At 42.6% G+C, this 22,462-nt stretch overlaps 1 protein-coding gene across 3 annotated transcripts in view; it reads left to right on the top strand.

The window, feature by feature from the left end:
- LOC105480191 (CTD small phosphatase like) overlaps positions 1–22,462 on the top strand; it is a 119,921-nt gene that overhangs the window by 61,597 nt on the left and 35,862 nt on the right. For 2 of the 3 annotated variants that reach the window (XM_071091450.1, XM_071091451.1), the window contains exon 2: positions 20,822–20,976. In XM_071091450.1, coding sequence (XP_070947551.1) covers positions 20,822–20,976 — 155 coding nt within the window. Of the gene's footprint in view, positions 1–18,593; positions 19,493–20,821; positions 20,977–22,462 lie in introns of those variants that run through there. The other variant, XM_071091449.1, reaches the window with a different exon arrangement.

Consider the following 22,462-nt stretch of genomic DNA (forward strand, 5'->3'; position numbering starts at 1 on the left):
CAAGCAGGGCTGTCTTCCTGGGCTTGCAACGTAGGCCCTGCAGAGGCCTCAAACTTGTTTTAATACTCCGACCTTCTTACTTTTTGAACAAAGGGCCCTGCATTTTTAACAAATGATCCCACAAAGTATATATCCAAACCTGAGAACAGAGCAGGTAAGCAGAAGGGTTGCTGGTTGGGGTACGTGTGGAGGCTGGTGAAGGGTGTGTGACTGAGAATGGGAAAAGGAGGAATGGAAGAGATGCATTAGTTGTGAAGCACTTTTCTTTTTTTTTTTTTTTTTTTTTTTTTTTTTTTTTGAGATGGAGTCTCACGCTGTCGCCCAGGCTGGAGTGCAGTGGCGCGATCTCGGCTCACTGCAAGCTCCGCCTCCCGGGTTCCCGCCATTCTCCTGCCTCAGCCTCCTGAGTAGCTGGGACTACAGGCGCCCGCCACCACGCCCGGCTAATTTTTTGTATTTTTAGTAGAGACGGGGTTTCACTGTGGTCTCGATCTCCTGACCTTGTGATCCGCCCGCCTCAGCCTCCCAAAGTGCTGGGATTACAGGCTTGAGCCACCGCGCCCGGCCGTGAAGCACTTTTCTTGCACGCGTGACAGTTCTCCAGTACACACACACACACACACACACACACACACACACACACACCACTCTTTAACCTCTTCCCTGCTTTGCTTTGATCCACAATACTTAACACTATGTGACATACTCTATATTTTACATGTTTATTTATTGTCTGTCTCTTCCCACTGGAATTGAAGCTCAATAAGGGCAGGAATTTTTGTAAGTGTTGTGCATGTATCTATTCCACAGTTCTTGACACATAGTAAATGCCAAATAAGCAAGTGTTGGATGAATTCACTGCCCTTTGGGGGCTGGCATTCCTGCTACATGGGGTGATCAGTGGTAGTTGGGGAGAGGTCTGTGAGGCCATGGGAAAGTCACAGAGGAGACTGCAGGCCAGCTGACAAAGGGAAACTAAAAGGTACCACACAATTAAGTGGGGCAAATACTAGCAGAGCCCAAGTGAGCAGAGCAGCAGGAGCTAGTCAGAGATCTTCATCAAAGCCATGCCAGGGAACTGAGAGCAACAGCCAAGGTGGATGGTAAGATCATAAGTTTCCAACCCACGTGAGAAACACTTATTTTTTTCATTCCTGCCCCAACCATGAACCATGGGTCAGTGCTAGCAAATAAATTATTTATTAAGGAATTATTTTTCTTTTTGGCCTAGATCATGATGTCAGTCCTTTGAAAAGGATTATGGAAGACTCTTGAGGCATTCTTGGAGGTGATTATTCCTGAATGCAGTTGTGAACCAGTTTTTGGTTTGAATGAATTGAGAGCAGACTTTAGATATGGTTACATTTTCTTTGCAAAACTAATGTGGAATATTCTGGATGAACTGGCTTGCTACTTTAACAAATCATTCTAATTAAACATCATGGGAAGAAGTTTGATCCAATTATGGCAGATTTTAGATGAATTGTATCACTGAATTGTGACTTTTGTCCATAGATAAGTATAAGAAGCAAATGCATTTATTATCTGGAGGAGGCTTGCAGTGCTCAGTGTTACGCAATAGTGATAGTGAGCCAGGAGTGAACAAGCTCCTCCACTTGGGTCACTCACAGGCCAGAGTGGGTGGGAAAGATATCCCACAGGGTGATGATGATAATGACAGAAGGCAGAAAACTATAAGCTTTGCAGTCCAACAAACCTGAGTTCAAATTCCAGTTCTACTACTTAGTACATCCTTGGGCGAGGTCTAAGTACTTCACTTCTTGGTCACGTCTTGTCCAGTAAAATGGGGGTAATGGTACTGGCTGAGTATCCCTAATCCAAAGTCCAATTACTCTAAAATCCAAATATTTTTGAATGCTGATATGAAGCCACGAGTGGAAAATTCCGCACCTGACCTCATGGACTTGAATAGATATTTCTCCAAAGACATACAAGTGACCAACAGGTATGTGAAAAGATGCTCAAAGATATGGTGGGTCAAAGTCAAAACTTTGTTTCATGCACAAAATCATTAAACATTGTGTAAAATTGCCTTCGGGCTATGTGTTTAAGGTATATATATATAACATAAATGAATTTTATGTTTAGATTTGGGTCCCATCCCCCAGATAACTCATTATGTATGTGCAAATATTCCAAAATCCAAAAAAATTTGAACACCAAAACACTTCTGGTCCCAAGTATTTTGGATAAGGGATCTTCAGGGTACCACATGTGGTGAAGACTGCATAAGGTTGGCATGTGAGCCACTGGCATGAGTATAGCAGGCATTCCATCAGCAGTAATTGTGGCTTCTCCCAAGGTCAGTCTTTTTTTAACTGTGGTTAAAAGAAAAATATATATATATATATATGTGTGTGTGTGTGTGTGTGTGTGTGTGTGTGTGTGTGTGTGTATAAAATGAAATCTAACCTCTTAAGTTTTTAAGTGAACAGTACAATCTTATCTATATTGCACATTGTTGTACAGCAAATCTCTAGAATTTTTTCATTTCATTGACTGAAACTCTAGACTCATTGAACAGTAACTCCTCATTTCCCCCTTCTCCCAACCCTTGGCAGCCACCATTCTGCTTTATGCTTTAGATACCTCATGTAAGTGGGGTTTGCCTGCATTAGATACCTCATGTAAGTGGAATCATATAATATTTGTCCTGTGACTGGCTTATTTCTCTTTGTATAATATCCTTCATCTATGCTGTGGCACATGTCAAAATTTCTTTCCTTTTTAAGGCTGAATAATATTCCATTGTATGCATGGACCACTTTTTCTTTATCCATTCATCTGTCAATGGATGTTTCAGTTGCTTATTGTAAATAGTGCTGCAGTAAACATGGAGTACAAATAGCTCTTCAGGATTCTGTTTTCAGTTATTTTGCATAAATACCTAGAAGTGGAATTGCTAGATTACATGGTAGTTCTACTTTTAACTTTTTGCAGAAACTCCATACTGTTTTCCACAGCAGCTATACCATTTTACATTTTCACTAACAATGCACAAGCATTTCAGTTCCTCCACATCCTAGGCAAAACTTATTTTTCTTCTTCTTTTTTTGATGGTGGCCAGCCTAATAGGTGTGAAGTGATATCCCATTGTGATTTTGATTTGCATTTCCCTGATGGTTAGTGATGTCAAGCATCTTCTCATATACCTGTTGGCCACTTGTATGTCTTTAGAGAAATATCTATGCAAGTCCTTTGCCCATTTTTTATTTTTTTCTGTACTTCAGTGGTTGCAAATGACCATTTTTTAATCAGGTTTTTTGGGTTGTGGTTTGGTTTTTGGTTTTGTTCTGCATTGTAAGGGTTCTTTATATTTTTTGGATCTTATTCTCTTATCGGATATATTGTTTGCATATATTTTCTCCCATGCTTTAGGTTGCCTTTTCACTGTGCTGTTCCTTTGCTGCAGGGAAGCTATTTAGTTTGATGTAGTGCCACTTGTCTATTTTTGCTTTCGTTGCCTATGTTTTTAGTGTCATATCCAAGAAATCATTGCTAAGACCAATGTTATTAAGTTTTTCCCCTGTGTTTTCTTCTGGGCTTTTTACAGTTTCAGGTCTTATGCTGAAGTCTTTAATCCATTTTGAGTTGACTTTTGTGTATGGCATAAGATAAAGGTCCAACTTCATTCTTTTGCATGTGGATGTCATTTTGCCAGCACCATGAGTTGAAGAGACTGTCCTTTCCCCATTGTGTAGTCTTGGCGCCCTTGTCAAAGATCATTAGACCGTACATGCATAGGTTTATTTCTGGGCCCTCTATTCTGTTCCATTGGTCTATGTGTCTGTCTTTATGCCAGTACCATACTATTTTAATTACCGTAGCTTTGTAATTTGTTTTGAAGTCAGGAAGTGTGAGGACTCCAGCTTTGTTCTTTATCATGATTGTTTTGGCTATTCAGGGTCTTTTGTGGCTTCATATGAATTTTAGGATTGTTTTTCCCATTTCTCCAACAAAAACAAAAGCCATTTGGATTTTGAAAGGGATTGCATTGAATCTGTAGATTGCTTTGGGTAATACAGACATTTTTACAATATTAAGTCTTCTACTCCATGAACACAAATGTCTTTCCATTTATTAGGTCTTCTTTATTTCTTCCAGCAATGTTTTATAGTTTTCAATGTACATATTTTTCACCCCCTTAGTTAAGTTTATTCCCAAGTGTTTTATTCTTTTTAATGCTATTGTAAATGAGATTGTTTCTTAATTTCCTTTTTGGTTTGCTCGTTGTCAGTGTATAGAAGCAGATCTGTCTTTTGCATGTTTATTTTTATCTTGCAACTTGGCTGAATTCATTTATTAGTTCTAACAGCTTTTCCTTGGAATCTTTAGGGTTTCTACATATAAGATCATGTCACTGTGATAATTTTACTTCTTTCTTTCTGATTTGTATGCCTTTTATATATTTTTCCTGTCTAATTGCTTTGACTAGAATTTCCCGTAATGTGTTCAGTAGAAATGGCAAGGGTGGTGCGGTGTCTCACGCCTATAATCCCAGTACTTGCGGAGGCTGATGCAGGCGATCACTTGAGGTCAGGAGTTCGAATACCAGCCTGACCAACATGGTGAAACCCCGTCTCTACTAAAAATACAAAAATTAGCCAGGCATGGTGGCGCATCCTGTAATCCCAGCTACTCAGGAGGCTGAGGCAGGAGAGTAGCTTGAACCCGGGAGGTGGAGGTTGCAGTGAGCCAAGATTGCACCACTGCACTCCGGCCTGGGCAACAGAGTGAGACTCCATCCGCCCCCCCCCAAAAAAAAAAAGAAGGGTATGGTGTTTACCTTCTACATATTTGTGAATTTTCTAGTTTTCTTTGTATAGATTTCTAGTTTCATTTCATGGTCAGAAAAGACACTTGGTATTATTTCAGCCTTTTAAAATTTTTATTTTTATTTTAGATTTATTTTTAGATACAGAGTTTCACTCTGTCACCCAGGCTGGAGTGCAGCAGTGCAATCATAATTCACAGCATCCTCAGCCTCCCAGGCTCAGGCAGTCCTCCTGCTACTCTAGTCTCCCAACTAGCTGGGACTACACCATGCCCAGCTATTTTTTTCCTTTTTCTTTATTATTATTATTATTATTTTTATTACTACTACTACTCCTACTCCTACTATTATTATTGAGATGAGGTCTTGCTGTGTTTCCCAGGCTTGGTCTCAAACTCTGGGCCTCAAGCAGTGCTCTCACTTCAGCCTCCCTAAAAGTTGGGATTACAGGCATGAGCCACCACACTTAGATAATTAGTCTCTTCTTAAATTTTTAAAGACTTGTTTTGCGACTTAACATGTGATCTATCCTGGAGAGTATTTTGCATATTTGAGAAGAATGTATATTCTACTGCTGTTGGATGGAATATTCTGTGTCTCTTAGGTCCATTTGGCCTATAGTATTATTCAGGTCTCCTGCATCCTTGTTGATCATTGTTGAAATCTACTATTACTGTGTTGCTGTTTCTCTCTTCAGTTCTATCGGTGCTTGCTTCATATATTTGGGTGTTCTGATGTTATATCTTCCTGGTGAACATATAACTCCTTTTTATCATTATGTAATATCTTTGTTTGTCTCTTGTGACAGCTTTTTGACTTAAAGTCTTTTTGGTCTGATATAAGTATGGCCACTTTTGCTCTCTTTTTGTACCATTTACATGGAATATCTTTTCCCATCCTTTCACTTTCAGCCTCTGTGTGTCTTTAAATCTAAAGTGAGTCTCTTTTAGACAGTGTATAATTGGGTCTTGCCTTTTCCCCCCTCTATTCAGCTCCTCTGTGTCTTTCTTTTTTTTTTTTCCTTCGAGACAAGGTTTCACTGTGTCATTCAGACTGGAGTGCAGTGATGCAATCACAGCTTATTGCAACCTTGAACTCCTGGGCTTAAGCAATCCTCCCACCTCACCCTTTCAGGTAGCTGGGACTACAGGTGCATGCTACTACAACTAGCCAACTTTTTTAGTTTTTGAAGAGATGGGGTCTCACTGTGCTTCCCAGGCTGATCTCAAACTCCTGGCCTCAGGTGAGCCTCCTGCCTCAGCCTCAGCCTCCCAAAGCACTGGGATTATAGATGTGAGCCATCACACCCAGCCCCCTCCGTGTCTCTTGATTGGAGAGTTTAATCCATTTGTGCTTAATTATGATAGGAAAGGACTTACTATTGCCATTTGGTTAACTGTTTTTTATTTATCTTACAGTCCTTTTGTCCTTCTTTCCTCTCTTTCTGTCTTCCTTTGTGGTTCATTAATTTTTTGTTGTGACATGCTTTGATTCCTTTCTCATTTTCTTTTATCTCCTATAGGTATTTTCTTTGTGGTTACTATGGTGCTTACATGAAACATTTTGTAGTAATAATAATCAATTTTAAGCTGATAAACAGGGCCAATCTTAATCTTGGCACAGTTTTTAGGTCTAAGCTATAACAATTTTTTTTTTACTTTTTCATTTTAACTTACATTTAACTGCTTTAAAAAAGAATTAACTAGAGTTAGTAGATGTATGTTTTTACAAGTTGATAAACTTAAGTTCCAATGGTTTGTTTTAGGGCTTGATAAAGTGACTCTAACATTCATTTGTAAGTGCAAAGTGTTAGACTAGCCAAGAAATTTTTGGAAAAAAAAAAGTAAAAGGGAGTCTAGTACTATTAAACATAAAACAATAAATCTACAGTAGCAAAGCTGTGTTTTACTGGCACAAGCAGGAGAATGGAATGGAAGAGAACAGGATAGATTCGAACAGGATGCCCAAATCACTGTATGAGGATAAATTGTTCAGTAAATATTAGGATATTTGATTAATCTTTTGGAGAAAAAGGGCAGATTCATACATCCTACTACCGTATACCAGGACAAACCCCAAACAGGTAAATGTTTACTTTAAAAGATATTTACTAGAAGAAAATATAAGTGAATAGTATATCATCTTAGAATGGGAAGGAACCATTTTTTAAAAAGATTATTAGATGTGACTTCCTAAAAACTTAAAACTTCTGCACATCCATAACAACTATAAACAAAAGTAAAAGGCCGATAACAAACTGAGACAATAGTTCCAACATACAGAACAATCAAGGGATTATATTGCTAATGTATGTCAAAGGAACTCTTATAAATCAAAGAAAAAAATTTAAAAATGGGCAAAAAAGTATATAAGCACAGTTCTCAAAAGAAGAAATAGAAATGACCAAAAAGCATACAAGAGATGTAGAACTGGGATGGCAATCCAAGAAATGCAAATTAAAACAACACTGAGTTGCTGTTTTCACCTTTCAGATTGGCAAAGGCCATTAAGTCTCTGTCTTGGCATCAGTGCTTCTATTGGCACAGCTTTAGTGGAACACCCCATGGGTGGGAGTACACACTGGCACTGCCTTCCTAGGTGGCAGATTGTCCATAGGTATCAAGAGGCTTGACATTTTTTCAGACTTTAGTCCCAGCCATTACATGTCTAGAAATTTCTTCTAAGGGGATAACCTGACATGCACATAAAGATTATGTGCACTGGCTGGGCACCGTGGCTCACACCTGTAATTCAAGCACTTTGGGAGGCCGAGGCGTGTGGATTAGTTGAGGTCAGGAGTTCGAGACCAGCCTGGCCAACAAGGTGAAACCCTATCTCTACTAGAAGTACAAAAATTAGCCAGGCGTGGTGGCGGGCACCTGTAATCCCAGCTACTCAGGAGACTGAGGCAGGAGAATCGCTTGAACCGGGGAGTGGAGGCTGCATGCAGTGAGTCGAGACCGCTCTACTGCGCTCCAGCCTGGGTAACACAGCGAGATACTCTGTCTCAAGAAAAAAAAAAAAAGATTATGTTCAGTGATGCTTACTGCAGTATTATTTTTGGAGTTTAAAAAATGCATGATACAGAATTATTATTTTAATACACTATATAAAATTCAAAAGATGTAAAAGGGATTAGAGGGAAAAATCATTCTCCTCTCCCTTCCAGTTCTGTCTTCTATTTTCCCGATTTCTCTCCCAGGAGACAACCAGTTAGTTATAAATATTCCCAGAGATACTCTTTACCCATATAAGGTTATACATATACATGTGTTTTAAAATTTTATTTAATTTTCTATTTAGAGGTTAATGGTAGCATGCTACATGGACCTAGCAAGCTACTGTGTGCACCTTGCTTTTCTCATTTACTGTCTCTCGGAGTGTGCTCCATTCTCAGTAGGCAATATAGTGCAGAGGTTGAGAGCACAGACCACTGGGTTTGAACAAACTCCACTCTTTACTAGCAAAGTCATCTTGGGCAAGTTTTTTAACTTCTCTGGACCTTAAGTTCTTCATCTGTAAAATGGATATAATAGTCCCTACCTCATAGGCATAGAATGACTATAAGGGGACTCACATATGAACAAGATAGGTAAGGTCCCTATACCCCTGGAGCCTACCCTCCAGAGCTTGTACAGACATTCATTACCGACTTACAGACATAGGGTATATGTGCATGTGCCTGAGATACTTCATCTAATACTGACCACAAACACTTCACCACATGTCTTCATAATGATCATCTGTTGTGGCTGCACAATGTTCTCTCCAGTTGCTGTGTGCTGATTTTATTAACTATTCCGACTCTGTTGGACATTCATATTGTTTGCATGAAACTTCATAGTCTTTGACACATTACTCAACTGCTTTTCAAATGAATTGTCCCAGTTTACAGAGTGACTAGTGACATGTGAATGAATGGGCCTGTGCCATGAAAATCTCACCACCATGGCCTATATGTTTTTGCCATTTCTATTCATTTAATAGGTTAAAAAAAAAAAACGGGGCCTTGTTGTTTAAACTTCTTTTATTTGATTATTGTTAAATTTTAACCTTTACTTCCTCTTAAGTGCATTATCTGCTCACATCCTTTGTTCTGTTACTTATTTTGGCTCTAAATGTTATAAACAGACTCTGTGCAGTGATGGCTAAGGGCTCAGATTCTAGACTCACACAAATCTGGTTTATGTCCAGCCCTGCTACTTAGAAGCTATGTGATCTTGGTCACAGGGGTTTAGGGAAGTGCTGAGGCAAGGAAGGGCATTTCCAGCATAGGGGCTTTCCTGAGAAGCTGAATTAGCGAGAGGTTGGTGGCCTGGATACATTTAAGGTGTGGTGGGACCTTGTCTGGCTTCATCTAATAAGGCTACCATGAGTATTATTGGTTCATTCTGGAGTAGTTTTCAAATGTGGCATTTGGAGTGAAGGCAGTCAGCATTGGGCCTCAGATTCAGAGTTTCTCTATGGAAATTAGATCAAAACCTACAAGAGTGCCAGGGAAAGGCAGGGAGAGGCAGTGGGAAAGCTGGAAGCCCCGGAGTCAGGCTGTTCTGGCTTTGAACCCCAGCACTCCCAATGCATAGTTGAGAATATGTACTTTGAGTCTCCGTTTTCTCATCAGAAAATGGAATGGTCATGTCAGTACCACATACTGTGAAGACCAGAGGCAATTTATGTCAGGGGCCTTGCACACACAAATAAGGCACTCAACAAATGTGGGTTGTTATGAACCCACAGTGGATGGGGAAACACATCTGCCATTGTGGAAGATGAGAGCAGAATTCCTCCTGGCCATTGTTAAGCCACCAGCCTTGCTCTTTCCCTTGGTTTGTAACTACTGGAGGGACTACTGCCAGTCCTGCAGTGGGAAAATGAGCTTCCAAAGGTACATTTCTTTTATAGAGTGTCCGGTAGGAATTCTCTGGGGAACTTTATCTCATGGAAATAGGAGAAGGACTGACTGGATATCTCAAAAGGTGACTCTTTTAGTGACTGAGTCTCTTTTCTAGAAAAAAAGGATGTTTGGATTCTCAGCAACCACATCTGCTTTTGAACTCTGTGCGGTCTGTGCCCTGGCCTCTCACCACTCCCAACACTCCCCCTTTTATTCCAACAGAGGGAAGTTGTGTTTGTTGACCACTCTTTCAGGGTGGGAAAGGAATGTAATGTATGCATAGACTGCCCAGAATTTCCTGTTAGACACCCATTCCAAACCACGGCCCTGGGATGCATTCCAGAGATTACAGCCCAATTCTCAAAGAGAAGAAATGGCACATTCAATTTAAATGTCCCTGGCCTTCAGAAAGAATTCCTCCTCTCCCCAGTTTTAAAAAAAAAAAAAAAAAAAAAAGGTGTTTAGCTTGTTCCATAATAATATAGTTGTGAATTCAACTCTTAGGATCTCTTCAGGGTTGTAATGGCTCTGACATTCCCACATGTGAAGAAATAGCCTTCACTTGGGCAATTTCAGTGTTCAGTTTTGTAGCATTAACAGCATTGATGTCCCCATTGATGCTTGGTACAGAGCCTATGTTTAATGTTCTGCTATAAATACTTGAACAGTGTAAATCTGCGATGGATTACCTTCTTAGTTCTGCTCTTGTAACAAGAAAGAAGCTAGTTTGAGGGAAGACTTTCAGTGCTTTGAGTCATTAGCAGTACATTTGGTGTGTTGTTAGAGAAACCAGACCTGGGCAGTAGTTAAAACAGCAAAAGCAGATTTTATTGAAAACTGTTGCATTAGAGGGAAAGAGACCTCAGTCCAAAACCAGGCTTAATTCTGAACACAGCATGGATAAGTGAGTACTCACAGCCAAGGGATAGAGTGGGAGTCAGTGGATAGAAAATTGCTAAGAAGAAACATCAGAGGTAGGGGGGCTTGTGGCTTAACCAACTGCTATGGTTTAGACGTGGTTTGTCCCCACCAAAACTCATATTGGTGTGCAGTTGCCATTGTAGTGGTGTTGGGAGATGGGGCCTCATGGGAGCTGTCTGAGTCCTAGGGGCAGATCCCTCATGAATAGGTAAATGCCATCTGGCCCGAGTGAGTTCTTGCCCTTGTGGGACTGGATTAGTTACCTTGAGAGTAGATTGTTATAAAGCAAGGCTCCTCCCACGTTCGCCCTCCTTTTGTGCATACCCCTTCCACTTTGTGCTTTCCACCATAAGTTGAAGCAGCACGAGACCCTTGCCAGCTGGGCTACCCAATCTTGGACTTCTCAACCTCCAGAATCATGAGCCAAATAAACTTCTTTTCTTTATAAATTACCCAGTTTCAAGTATTCTGTTACAGCAATGCTAAATGGATTGAGGCCCTGAACTAACAGAATTCTTGATGAAGACAGGCCAGGGTAGATCAGACATCACCTGGGAGATGGTGGAGGGTGAAGAACCCAATTAGATATGAAGAGCAGTCAGATATGGAGGATGGGGGATTCTTGCTAAACTGACTTAGCAGGGATCTTGCTAAATTTGGATTTTACAAGGAAGTACGCAGGTGGACCTAGGAGTTCAGGAATCTGACTGAAGTTCGGTCAAGCAAAGAGTCTTGGTCAGTGTTAAGGCAGTTTTTTTCTGAAAATTATATCGTGCTGGGTCTTCAGAGATCCGGCCCCTGTACCAGCACATTTATGTTGTGAGAGGCTGGCTCGGCACCATAGAAATGAAAAGCAAGCCTTTGTTTTTTGTAGCTACCAAGTTGTAGTTTCTTCACTTGAGGAGAAACTTGAATGATTAGGGATGGATTCATAGTGAGTAGCAAACATTTCCACCTACATTCCAGCTACTCTGATCTTCGTCCTGAACTCCTTTGATTGTGTAGAGTTGTGTGGGGTGCTGGGAGTTTTAGGTCAGATCACAGATAAGGAGAGATGGAAGCTGTGTATGCGTGTGGGTGGATGTGCTCAGGAACATATGTGAAGCTCTGAATCAGTGCAGACCTCAGAGGTTTGGGTCCTGAAGCCAGGGGTTAAGGATGGTTCCAAAGCCTCCCCACATCTTGAATCTAAACCAGATCAGAATGAAAGAATTATAAAAGGTCACTGGTTATATGGCATGGGCAGATATCACACTAATTAAGAAATGCTGGCTGTTTGGGGGTCAACATTTCAACTTCTGGCTACTGAAGGGAACCAGTTAGGTCAGGAAGTACAAGAGAAATGCACCCTCAGCCTACGATATGAGATGGATGTGGACCCTGTTGTGCCTCCATCTGTTGGCATAAACATAAACATCTGTTGGGTAGCTCTTTAAACCAGTCTTCTTGGGCCACTGAAGGTCCAAGCCCCACTGTCAGCCTCAGTGGACTTTCCCCTGTACATTTCATGGTTTTTCTTTTTTCTTTTTTTGAAATGGAGTCTTGCTCTGTTGCCCAGGCTGGAGTGCAGTGGTGCGATCTCGGCTCACTGCAACCTCCGCCTCCCGGGTTCAAACAATTCTCCTCCCTCAGCCTCCCAAGTAGCTGGGACTACAGGTGCATGCCACCATTTCATGTTTTTAGTTATAACACTTTCTTTCTAACCGTATTTAATATGAGATTTTGTAGAAAAGACCTGAGTCCTAAGGTTTGTTTTAAGCCCCACGTGTGGAGCTGCTTTTTGTTTGTTTAATTTCTATCATTATTACTGTTATTATTATACAGAGAAAACTTTACTGGATAGGAGGTAAAGTTTTAAAGAGCTACTTAATATTCTACCTTTAGACTTCACATAACCTAAAACAAAATGGATCTGCCTACATGTTTTTTCATAAAGCCAGGCTGTTTTTGTGAGGACCGTTGTCTGGATACAAGCTAAATTCTCCATGTTCACAGTGAGACCCTGCACTGTACCTAAACCAGTCACAGTTATTTGTTATATTTGAAGCTGCTGGTAGATTTTCTCTCTTACACAAACATACATGTTTTCACTGTGCCCATACAACAGTCCTGTAGGGTAGGGATTATCGTTCCTGTATTATTGTTGCTATGGAGGTGGGTGAGGTCACACCAGCTAACAAGTGGCAGGGCTGGGACTTGAACCCAAATGTAATTCCAAAGCCTGTGTTTTTTCCATGTAACTTATATTTAAAGTCAATTTCTAAATAAAAAATTTCACTCTAGGCTCTTAAATGGCCCACATGTGTAATTTGCAAATATCCTTGATCTTGGCTGCATTGGTCATAATTTAAAATTTAAACTCAGTAGTTTTAATTACAGAGCTAAGACAGTGACATTCATGTTACAAATCTGATCCCATCACTTCCCTTTTCCATAACATCAAATCCAAATTCATCTCCTTGGCTTGCAAGGCCCTTGCTGTCATTACTCCCATCTCATACTCCTTGCTACTCCTTTGATTTCTTAAATGTTTCATGCTCTCTCTCACACCATGCCTTTTACACATGCTGTTTCCCCACTTTCCTGCTCCTCCCACCACAAAAAAATTAATGAAACTTTCAGCCAGCTTCTTTCAAGAAGCCATTTCTGGACTGGGCACAGTGGCTCATGCCTGTAATCCCAGCACTTTGGAAGGCCAAGGCGGATGGATCACAAGGTCAGGAGTTCGAGACCAGCCTGGCCAATATGGTGAAACCCCATCTCTACTAAAAATACAAAAATTAGCCGGGCGTGATGGCGGGCGCCTGTAGTCCCAGCTACTCAGGAGGCTGAGGCAGGAGAATCACTTGAACCCGGGAGGCAGAGTTTGCATTGTGCCAAGATTGCACTACTGTACTCCAGCCTGGGTGACAGAGCGAGACTCTGTCTCAAAAAAAAAAAAAAAAAAGTCATTTCTGTACCCCTCCCTACTCACAGTCCCCAGTCTAGGCTATGTGCTCTTCTTTGGGCCCCAGGAGTACCCTGCACTTTCCCATCCTAATAAGACTCATTGTGTACCAGAAGTACATATTCAAACATCTCTCCTGCTAGATGTGGGCTTCATGAGGTTGGACCCCTGTCTATGTTGTTGGTCAATGTTTCTGTACCACCTAGCATCAGAGCTTACATTTTCAGAGACAATCTTTTCCATTTCAAATCACGTAAACCCAATTATATTGGCTTAGGAGCAAAAGGGAATTTGTTTATTTACATAACTGAAAATTCCAGAAGGGTCTGGTTTTAATAAAACCAAGTTCTCAGACAATGTCATCAGAAATCTGCCCCTCTTTGTAACCCAGCTCCTTTTTCCTCAGTTTTGACTTCATCCTCAGGTAGGTATTTCTTACCGGGTGCAAAGATGACTACCAGTTGCTCCAGGCTTACATCCTGCCATGTTAAGAAACCCAGCAAAAGGAGAACATCTTTTCCAATAGGGCTTGCATGAATCCTTGCAGAGTCTTTGGCTCAGGGTGGGTCATGTGCCCATCCCTAAGCCAGTCATGTGGCTCAGATTGGCCAGCCCATGATAAAGGACAGAACACTGATAGGGTGAGAGTGGTTCCCCAGAGGAAAATAGAGGAACTTTTACCAGAAAGAAGAGTAATGGATTCCAGCAGGCAAAAACTGTCAGATGTCCACTACGCTCCCCATCTATAATTGGTGCTTTGAAGATACTGGTTCTTGCTGGGCCAGCACTCTGCTTAGAAGACCAGGGAGGCATTTGGAAGGCTTCTTGTCTTTAAAGAGGAAGGCAATTGTCTATATGGGCACTTTAAGCTGCACCATTCATAGACCGTTTGTAAGCCTGTTGCTGGCAGATGGGAGGTCCCCAGCCCATGGGAAGGGGCAAGGGAGAAATGTGTATGAGTGGGAAACAAGGTCTTAATTTGCTGGGCTGCAATGACACCAGGACCAGGGGCTTAGGCAGAGCATTAGCTCTAAGGGCATATCCAGGAAAACAGCCACGTGTTACCCTGTTCCTCCAGTGGATACACAAGGACCAGGAATAAGGCCCATGCCCCACATCTCCAGCTCTTTACAACCCTTTCCAGGGTTTCTACTTCACCCGAGTTTGCTCAGAGAAATAGAGAAAGTTAAGTCTTAGGATCACCTCGGCTACCTCTTATCAAGGATTTCCCTTTACTCTCCCTGTGGGGTATCTGTGCCCATGGCATGTTTGTGTGCTGGGACTGGCTGTGGGCATGCTTGCTTGCTTGTTTTTTTTTTTCAGACGGAGTCTCGCTCTGTCACCCAGGCTGGAGTGCAGTGGCACGATCTCCGCTCACTGTAAGCTCCGCCTGCAGGGTTCACGCCATTCTCCAGCCTCAGCCTCCCAAGTAGCTGAGACTACAGGCATCCACCACCACACCCGGCTAATTTTTTGTATTTTTAGGAGAGACGGGGTTTCACCGTGTTAGCCAGAATGGTCTCGATCTCCTGACCTTGTGATTCACTCGCCTTGGCCTCCCGAAGTGCTGGGATTACAGGCGTGAGCCACCACGCCCAGCCTCTTTTTTTTTTTTTAAAAAAGACAGAGTCTCGCCCTGTCACCCAGGCTGGTGTGCAGTGGTGTTCTGTCAGCTCACTGCAACTTGTGCCTCAGCCTCCTGAGTAGCTGGAATTACAGGCGCCTGCCACCACACTCCGCTAATTTTTGTATTTTTAGTAGAGACAGGGTTTCGCCATGTTGCCCAGGCTGGTCTGAAACTCCTGACCCCACGTGATCTGCCCGCCTCGGCCTCCCCAAGTGCTGGGATTACAAAGAATGAGCCACCGCACCCAGCTGGGCATGTTTTCATTGACAGGGATAAGGAGGAGAAAGAGGGTGGTCTTTCTAAGCAGGCCTGCCCCGGGCTGAGCCTTGGGAAAATGGCAGCATGTAGTAGCCTATTGGGGGACCCAGCAGGGGAGACTGCTGGGTCAGCTAGCCACGTCTGTGGTCCTCCTTGCATGGTCCCCTCAATGCTCCTTTCTGATGTACAGCTTGAGGCAAGAAGTCCCTGGAACCAGATGCAGACCCAGCAGGCAGAATGCTGTGCAGAAGAGAGCTAAGCTTCAGCCCCAAAGGGAATTAAGTAAAGGGATTGAGGAGGGAGAGTGTATGCTTCCTGCCCTCCACTTGAAAGCATTGTTCTTTTCCTAAGGGAAAACAGCCCCCAGCAGAGCTCACTGGGACACGCAACCCCTCCCTTTTCCTTCCCCATGTCTATGTCTACTTTTTAGAGCAATTGATTAGAATCACTTCCTGAGATTTTTCTAGTTTTGCTTTCTGAATTACGGTTTATGTAACCAAGATCTGTTATAGTGAGTTGTTTCTCCTAGTTATCAGATATCAGAGAAAAAAATGTATGCCCGCAGAATCCAGCCTTTGATCCAGTGTTCCTGGAGAACCCCCCTCATTTATGAAGCAAAAGCTTCTACGAGACTATAATAATAAAAGCTAAAATGTCTAGGCCGGGTGTGGTGGCTCACAACTGTAATTCCAGCACTTTGGGAGGCCAAGGCAAGCAGATCACTTGAGCTCAGGAGTTCAAGACCTGCCTGAGCAGCATGACAAGACCCTGTCTCTACTAAAAATAGAAAAATTGGCTGGGTGTAGTGGCGCATGCCTGTAGTCCCAGCTTCTGAGGAGACTGAGGTGGGAGGATGTCTTGAGCCCTGGAGGTAGAGGTTGCAGTGAGCCAAGATTGCACCACTGTACTCCAGACTGGGTGACAGAGTGAGACCCTGTCTTTAAAAAACAAACAAAAATTATGGAGTGCTTGCTCTATGTTAGACACTGTTGTAATAACTCATTTAATTCTCACAACAGACCCATAAGATGAGTATTTATTATCCTCATTTTATAGATAAACTGAGGCACAAAGAAATCACACAACTTGCCCAGGTCCTGTGCTATTGCTGGTTGAGCCAGATTTCACACCTAGGCAAATTGGCATCGGAACCTACACTCCTAACCACCACACATTCTTGTAACTTGATGGGCTTTACCTGTCATGTCAAGACATGTTGGGATGCAAAATCAACAGCAGAAAGACAAGTCAAAAAGCAACCGTAGTGGTCCAGGGACAAAATGATGAGGACCTGAGTCAGGATAGGGCAGGGACAAGGAGTTGCTAAGGACACATTTAAGAGTCGATTAGGATGTCAGAACCAACAACTTAATGAGGGAGAACGGCAGATGTCTAGCTTAGGATATTGGTACCCTGAGTGAAGAGGGGAGTGGTGAGCCCCATTTAGATATGCCAAGTCTGAGGCATCCAGAGGAGATGTCCAGCAGACAGGTGGATGAACTGGCCTGGCCCAAAGACACAGCTCAGTCATACACACATTCATTTGGGAGTTTAGTGGCCAAAGAAAAAAACGATCTCCGCAGGGAGGTTGGCAAAGGCTTCCTGGGTGAGGTTGGCTTTGAGCCAGGCTCTGAAAAGCAGGATGCTCTGAGAAGTGGGGAAATGGGGGGAGGAGGAGTGGGAGAAGGGATGTCAGTGTGATGAGGAGTCTACCGTGGAGGAAGCTAGGGAGTAAGGTGGGCAGGTGCTGGGTTTGGATAGGGGAGGTTATCAGGGAAAAGTGACAGAAAGCTTTGGAATGACTTTTGATGACTTCCTCCTCCTAAGTCTGATTTTTAAAAATGAAAATCGTTATGGAATATTTTAAACTGATGTTCATAGTTGCTACTCCCTCCTTTGCTCTTCCAAAGTAATTTCTTAAAACCAATATTATGGGGAGATGTATGCATTCAACTATCTTTAATATCCTAAAAGACCTTGTTCTTGGATACCTGGGCCACGGGGAGACCTCTCATGTGTCTTGTCAGTGGAAACATGTAAAGGGGGCAAGGGAGGAAAGTGATGAGAGGTAAAGTCTTGATCAAAGCAGAGAAACAGCAAGACCCCTTTTGTGTGTACAAGGAGGGTGAGCGGTGGAGCATGGATGCCAGATGAGAAAGCCAGCAGGAGCGTTCTACCGGGCAAAGGACACTTCTTTGGTACCTTCTTTTCACATGGGCCTCCTCTGGTTTTGAGTTTAGTGGATATATTCAGTCTTGTTGATATCATAGACCAGGAGTGGCTGTGGGCCGTGGCAGTAGCCACATTGCTTCTGCAAGGCTGAGAACACTGCTGTTGCCTGGTTTGTCTCACAGGCTTGGAGTGTAGAAGCATAGGAATTAGGCTAAAGGTTGAGAATTAGAAGAAGGATATGGTTTAGAAATAGCACAAAGTTGCCGAAAGACAGTTTAACAAGACTGTTTACTTCCTCCCCACCATTATTAGAGCAATACATAATTACCAGAAAACATTTGGAAAATGTGGAAGAAATGTAAACACTTATGGTCCAACAATTAATTACTGTTAACTTTTTGACATATTTCTTGCAAATCTTTTCTTAATTATAATCTTTTTTAGTTTGCTTTGCTTAGTTATGATCAAATCGGATATACAATAATATATATTAACTTTTTCATCTAATGTTCTAACGTCAACATTTATCCATTAAACTGAATTTTTATTTCATGTGTCAACCAAAACTCCCTTACCAGTTTATGAGCAAGTCAAGGATCTTCTGGATGATAGCTGGGGGAGAGAAGCAGCAACTGGGGCTGGAAGGCAGTAGGGTCATTAGTACAGAGCACCCACGTCTGGAGCCCTATTCAGGAAGAAGTGAATGCTGAGGGTCGGTGAGGCCAGTGCTGGTCCTGAGGAAATCCTTCCATTTACCCTTCCCACCTCTCCTGATTTTGAGAGTTCTAGACCAATCCAAGAGTGATTAGAAAATTAGCCACTGAGCCTCCAAGAGGTTCCTGCAGGCCCTAGAACTAACCTTATTTGAAAGGAAGAATCCTGGAACCTTCCACACCTATGAAAATGAGACCACTTTGACTGCTGCACTCTTTATACAGAGAAGGAAAGACCTGGGTAAGCTCCCTTTCCCTGTCTGGAGGCACGATGGCCTCCCAGGTGCTCGGATAACTAATTTACTGACTCTGTTAGCTGTGTGTACCTTCTGTAGAGTAAGTAAGCGTGTGGTAGAAATTATGAGTAGTGTACTGGTTCCAGGTTTATAATTTTTTTAGTATGTAAGTTAATTTGTTAATTAGTGGGCTAGTTAGTCGTGGGGAAGATTCATGTCATCCAAGGATGAAAATAGGACCTGGAAAGGTGCTTTCTGCAGACTGCTCAGTGTCTCTGAGACATGAACAGATAGCTTGTTTACTTGCAGAGGAATGTGCTATCAGCTAGGGAAAAGATTTTTTTTCTTCCCCTGACTAAATTTTCTGAGTGTGGGATAAAAATTAAGACATTCAGAGTAACAATGAAATGGTTTAATGTATCATTTATATTAAATACAAGTTTATTGCAATGCTTTTCTCTCCCTATTTGGCGTGTTCCACCTTCTTAATCTAACCTAAATTGTTTCAAGATTGTATTCAGCATGGCACATGGGGAAATCACACAGTTTGGAAACAGGCCCACTTGGGTTTGAATCTGGCAAAGGAACCGACACAATCCTGCTGTATTTTCTCAATAGTTGTATATTCTCAGCGGTAAGATGGAAGTAGTAACACCTATCTCCTTAGGAGTATGCAAGATGAGGTTTGTGAACTATTGGGACCTACAGCGTTGGCCCTTGGTGAACAGTGGTTATTATCTCTTCCCACACTACCACTTAGGAGGCCCACATGCCTGGCAGTCCCAATGGCCTGGTCTGGCCTGACCTGCCCTTGAAATGAGATGCCTGAAATGTGATGGCTGGTGCTCTATGCATGCACCCAAGGATGCTTGAGGAAGATAAAAACAGCCAGCTTTCTCAGAGATTTATGGTTCTGAAGTTCATCTTTAGTAAGTGCTGATCTTAAATTCATACTCACTGGGCCATTTGCCCGAACCCAGGGTAGAAACCATTCATATCTGTGGAGTTGCTGGAAGAATAGCTTTTCAGTCCCTTTTCAGAATTTCCATCTGAATGCACTTAGTTTTGCTGCTGGCAGAAGAGTACCCCCAAAACATTCAGCAAAGGTTTTGTGATCTCTTGGGAGGAAAGGTGTTACACAAATCACTCCTAAGTGCACAAAAAGAGGAATTGTGCCAGAATTGCTTTTTGGGAGAAGAGATAAGCTCCAACAGTTATCATGTGGACTTAAATCATTTCCTGCACTGGCAATTTTCCCATTAACCCTAAGCATGGTCCCTTGCCTACGGCCTCTTCTCAGAGCACCACTGACCCGCCTAGGCATGGCATGTGGTGGGACAGTCCCGGCTGCATTCCCAGGCAAATACTCCTGCCCCTCGAAGTTGTGAGCCCTCCCCTGAGGGGTGTTTTTCATCTATACTAATTTTCACCTTTTATTCCTGACTTGTGGCAGCTTGTTGTGAGCCTTGGATAAACAGAAAGGATGTGTCACTCCCTCCAGTGTCTTAGTTCAGGACAGGCTAGGGCACAGTATTGCCCTGGATCTCATGAAGATGGGCTTTGCCCTGGCCAGCCCTACTGGGGCAGGAACATGTGTTCTCCATCCAACATCTCCTGCTGTTTATGTTTTTTAAGTGAAATGGAAGCCTTCAGCCCTAAGCTCTGTGGATCCAGGCCCTCACCAACTTCTGGACAAACTCTTGGCAAGTTTAAGCAGGAGGTTCTTTTGTGCCTTTACATATCTTATTTCTTAACCCACAAAGTTAAGTCATTTCCATAGTGAGCAGGGGATGTCCAAGAACCTAGATTCAAAGTGATTTTTTATTGGTATCCATAATGGAGAGATGCTTCCCAGGGAGTGTCAAGTCTGATTTGTGCCTGAAAAGATGTTTATTTTGAAGTAGTGCTTGGTGCAGGGTGGGAATACTTCATCTGCTGGGTTCAGGAATGCAGATGGGGACTGACCCTGAGGGTGAGTCAGTTAATAAGCAAGCAGCCCCTGCTGGGCTGAGGTCAAAGGGATCCTGTCCAACCAGAGGGATTGGACTCCATCGACTAGCTGGCTCCTGGGATTCTCACATTGGATTCACAGTTCTTTAGAGTAATTTCCAGGAGCCCCTCATCTTCTCCTCCTGAGCAGGCCCTCAGGGCAGGAATCTGGGGTCTGGGGGGCAACTGCATACTCAGATTTTTGCATTATATTACAACTATCAGTACATGCTGCAGTTGGCCACAGTGTGCTCTGTTTTTGTTTCCAGCTTCCCAGTGCAACGTCAGCTTAAAGAAGCAGAGGAGCCGCAGCATCCTTAGCTCCTTCTTCTGCTGCTTCCGTGATTACAATGTGGAGGCCCCTCCACCCAACAGCCCCAGTGTGCTTCCGCCACTGGTGGAGGAGAATGGTGGACTTCAGAAGGTCAGTACTGGCGAGGAACTGTGCACTCCATAAAACTGCAGCAGCGGCATATCTGTCCCATCCTTGATGAATATCCTTAATAAGAATATGCAGAGCCGGGCGCGATGGCTCACGCCTGTAATCTCAGCACTTTGGGAGGCTGAGACAGGTAGATTGCCTGAGGTCAGGAGTTCGAGACCAGCCTGGCCAACATAGTGAAACTTCATCTCTACTAAAAATATAAAAATTTAGCTGGGCGTGGTGGCAGGCGCCTGTAATCCCAGTTGCTAGGGAGGCTGAGGCAGGAGAATTGCTTCAACCTGGGAGGCGGAGGTTGCAGTGCCATTGCACTGTAGCCTAGGCAACAAGAGCAAAACTATGTCTCAAAAACAAAAAACAAAAAGAAAAGGATATGTGATAGTATGTGTACAGCCATTTACTTAAAGATTTGAAATTACCAAGAAAAGTAAGCTTTTTTGATAAAGGATATCTCATTTAGCAACTAAAGATCATATTTGATGGGAGTTACGGGAGTCACTTCACATTTTTATAACATTCTCTCTTGGGAAGTTGAATGCATTAAACAGTTAAACAACCAGTAGCAGACTCACAAATAGATGAAAAGAGAAACAGACATAGAGAAGAGCTAACAATAAAATAATTGAGTTTAACTACCTTGTTTAATAATAAGCATGTTATATATTCTTTTGTATGTATCAAATAAAATATGTCATATTGTCACAATAGGTCAAAAACCAAAATCTACCAACATGCTGTCTAACAAACGCATCTGAAACAAAGTTACTCAGAACAGTTAAAAGTATAAGGATGCGGCCAGGCATGGTGGCTCATGCCTATAATCCCAGCACTTTGGGAGGCCAAGGCAGGCAGATCACCTGAGGTCAGGAGTTTGACCAACATGGCGAAACCCCTTCTCTAGTAAAAATACAAAACTTAGCTGGGCCTGGTGGTGGGCACCTGTAATCCCAGCTACTCGGGAGGCTGAGGCTGGAGAATCGCTTGAACCTGGGAGACGGAGATTGCAGTGAGCCAAGATCACGCCACTGTACTCCAGCTGAGTGACAAGAGTGAAACTCCATTCCAAAAAAAAAAAAAGTATAAGGAATAAGGATGAGCAAAGAGACCTCATACAAGTATAAATTAAGGAAAATAAGGGTTATAATATTAATCTCAGTCAAAACGGAATTTCAGGGAAAAATCACCGAAAGAAGATTATTCATCATGAAGATAGTTGACATTTGAGGACACAAAAGTCATAAAGCTTTATATTCCAAATAACATGAGCAAAGGACACAAACAGGTAATTCACAAAATAAGAAATACAGATGGTTCAGTCTTGTTGATATCATAGACCAGGAGTGACTGTGGGCTGTGACAGTAGCCACATTGCTTCTGCAAGACTGTGAACACTGCTGTTGCCTGATTTGTCTCACAGGCTTGGAGTGTAGAAGCATAGGAATTAGGCTGAAGGTTTTCATATGGTCAG

The sequence above is a fragment of the Macaca nemestrina genome, chromosome 2 (genome assembly GCF_043159975.1).
Source record: "Macaca nemestrina isolate mMacNem1 chromosome 2, mMacNem.hap1, whole genome shotgun sequence".
Classification (NCBI taxonomy): domain Eukaryota; kingdom Metazoa; phylum Chordata; class Mammalia; order Primates; family Cercopithecidae; genus Macaca; species Macaca nemestrina.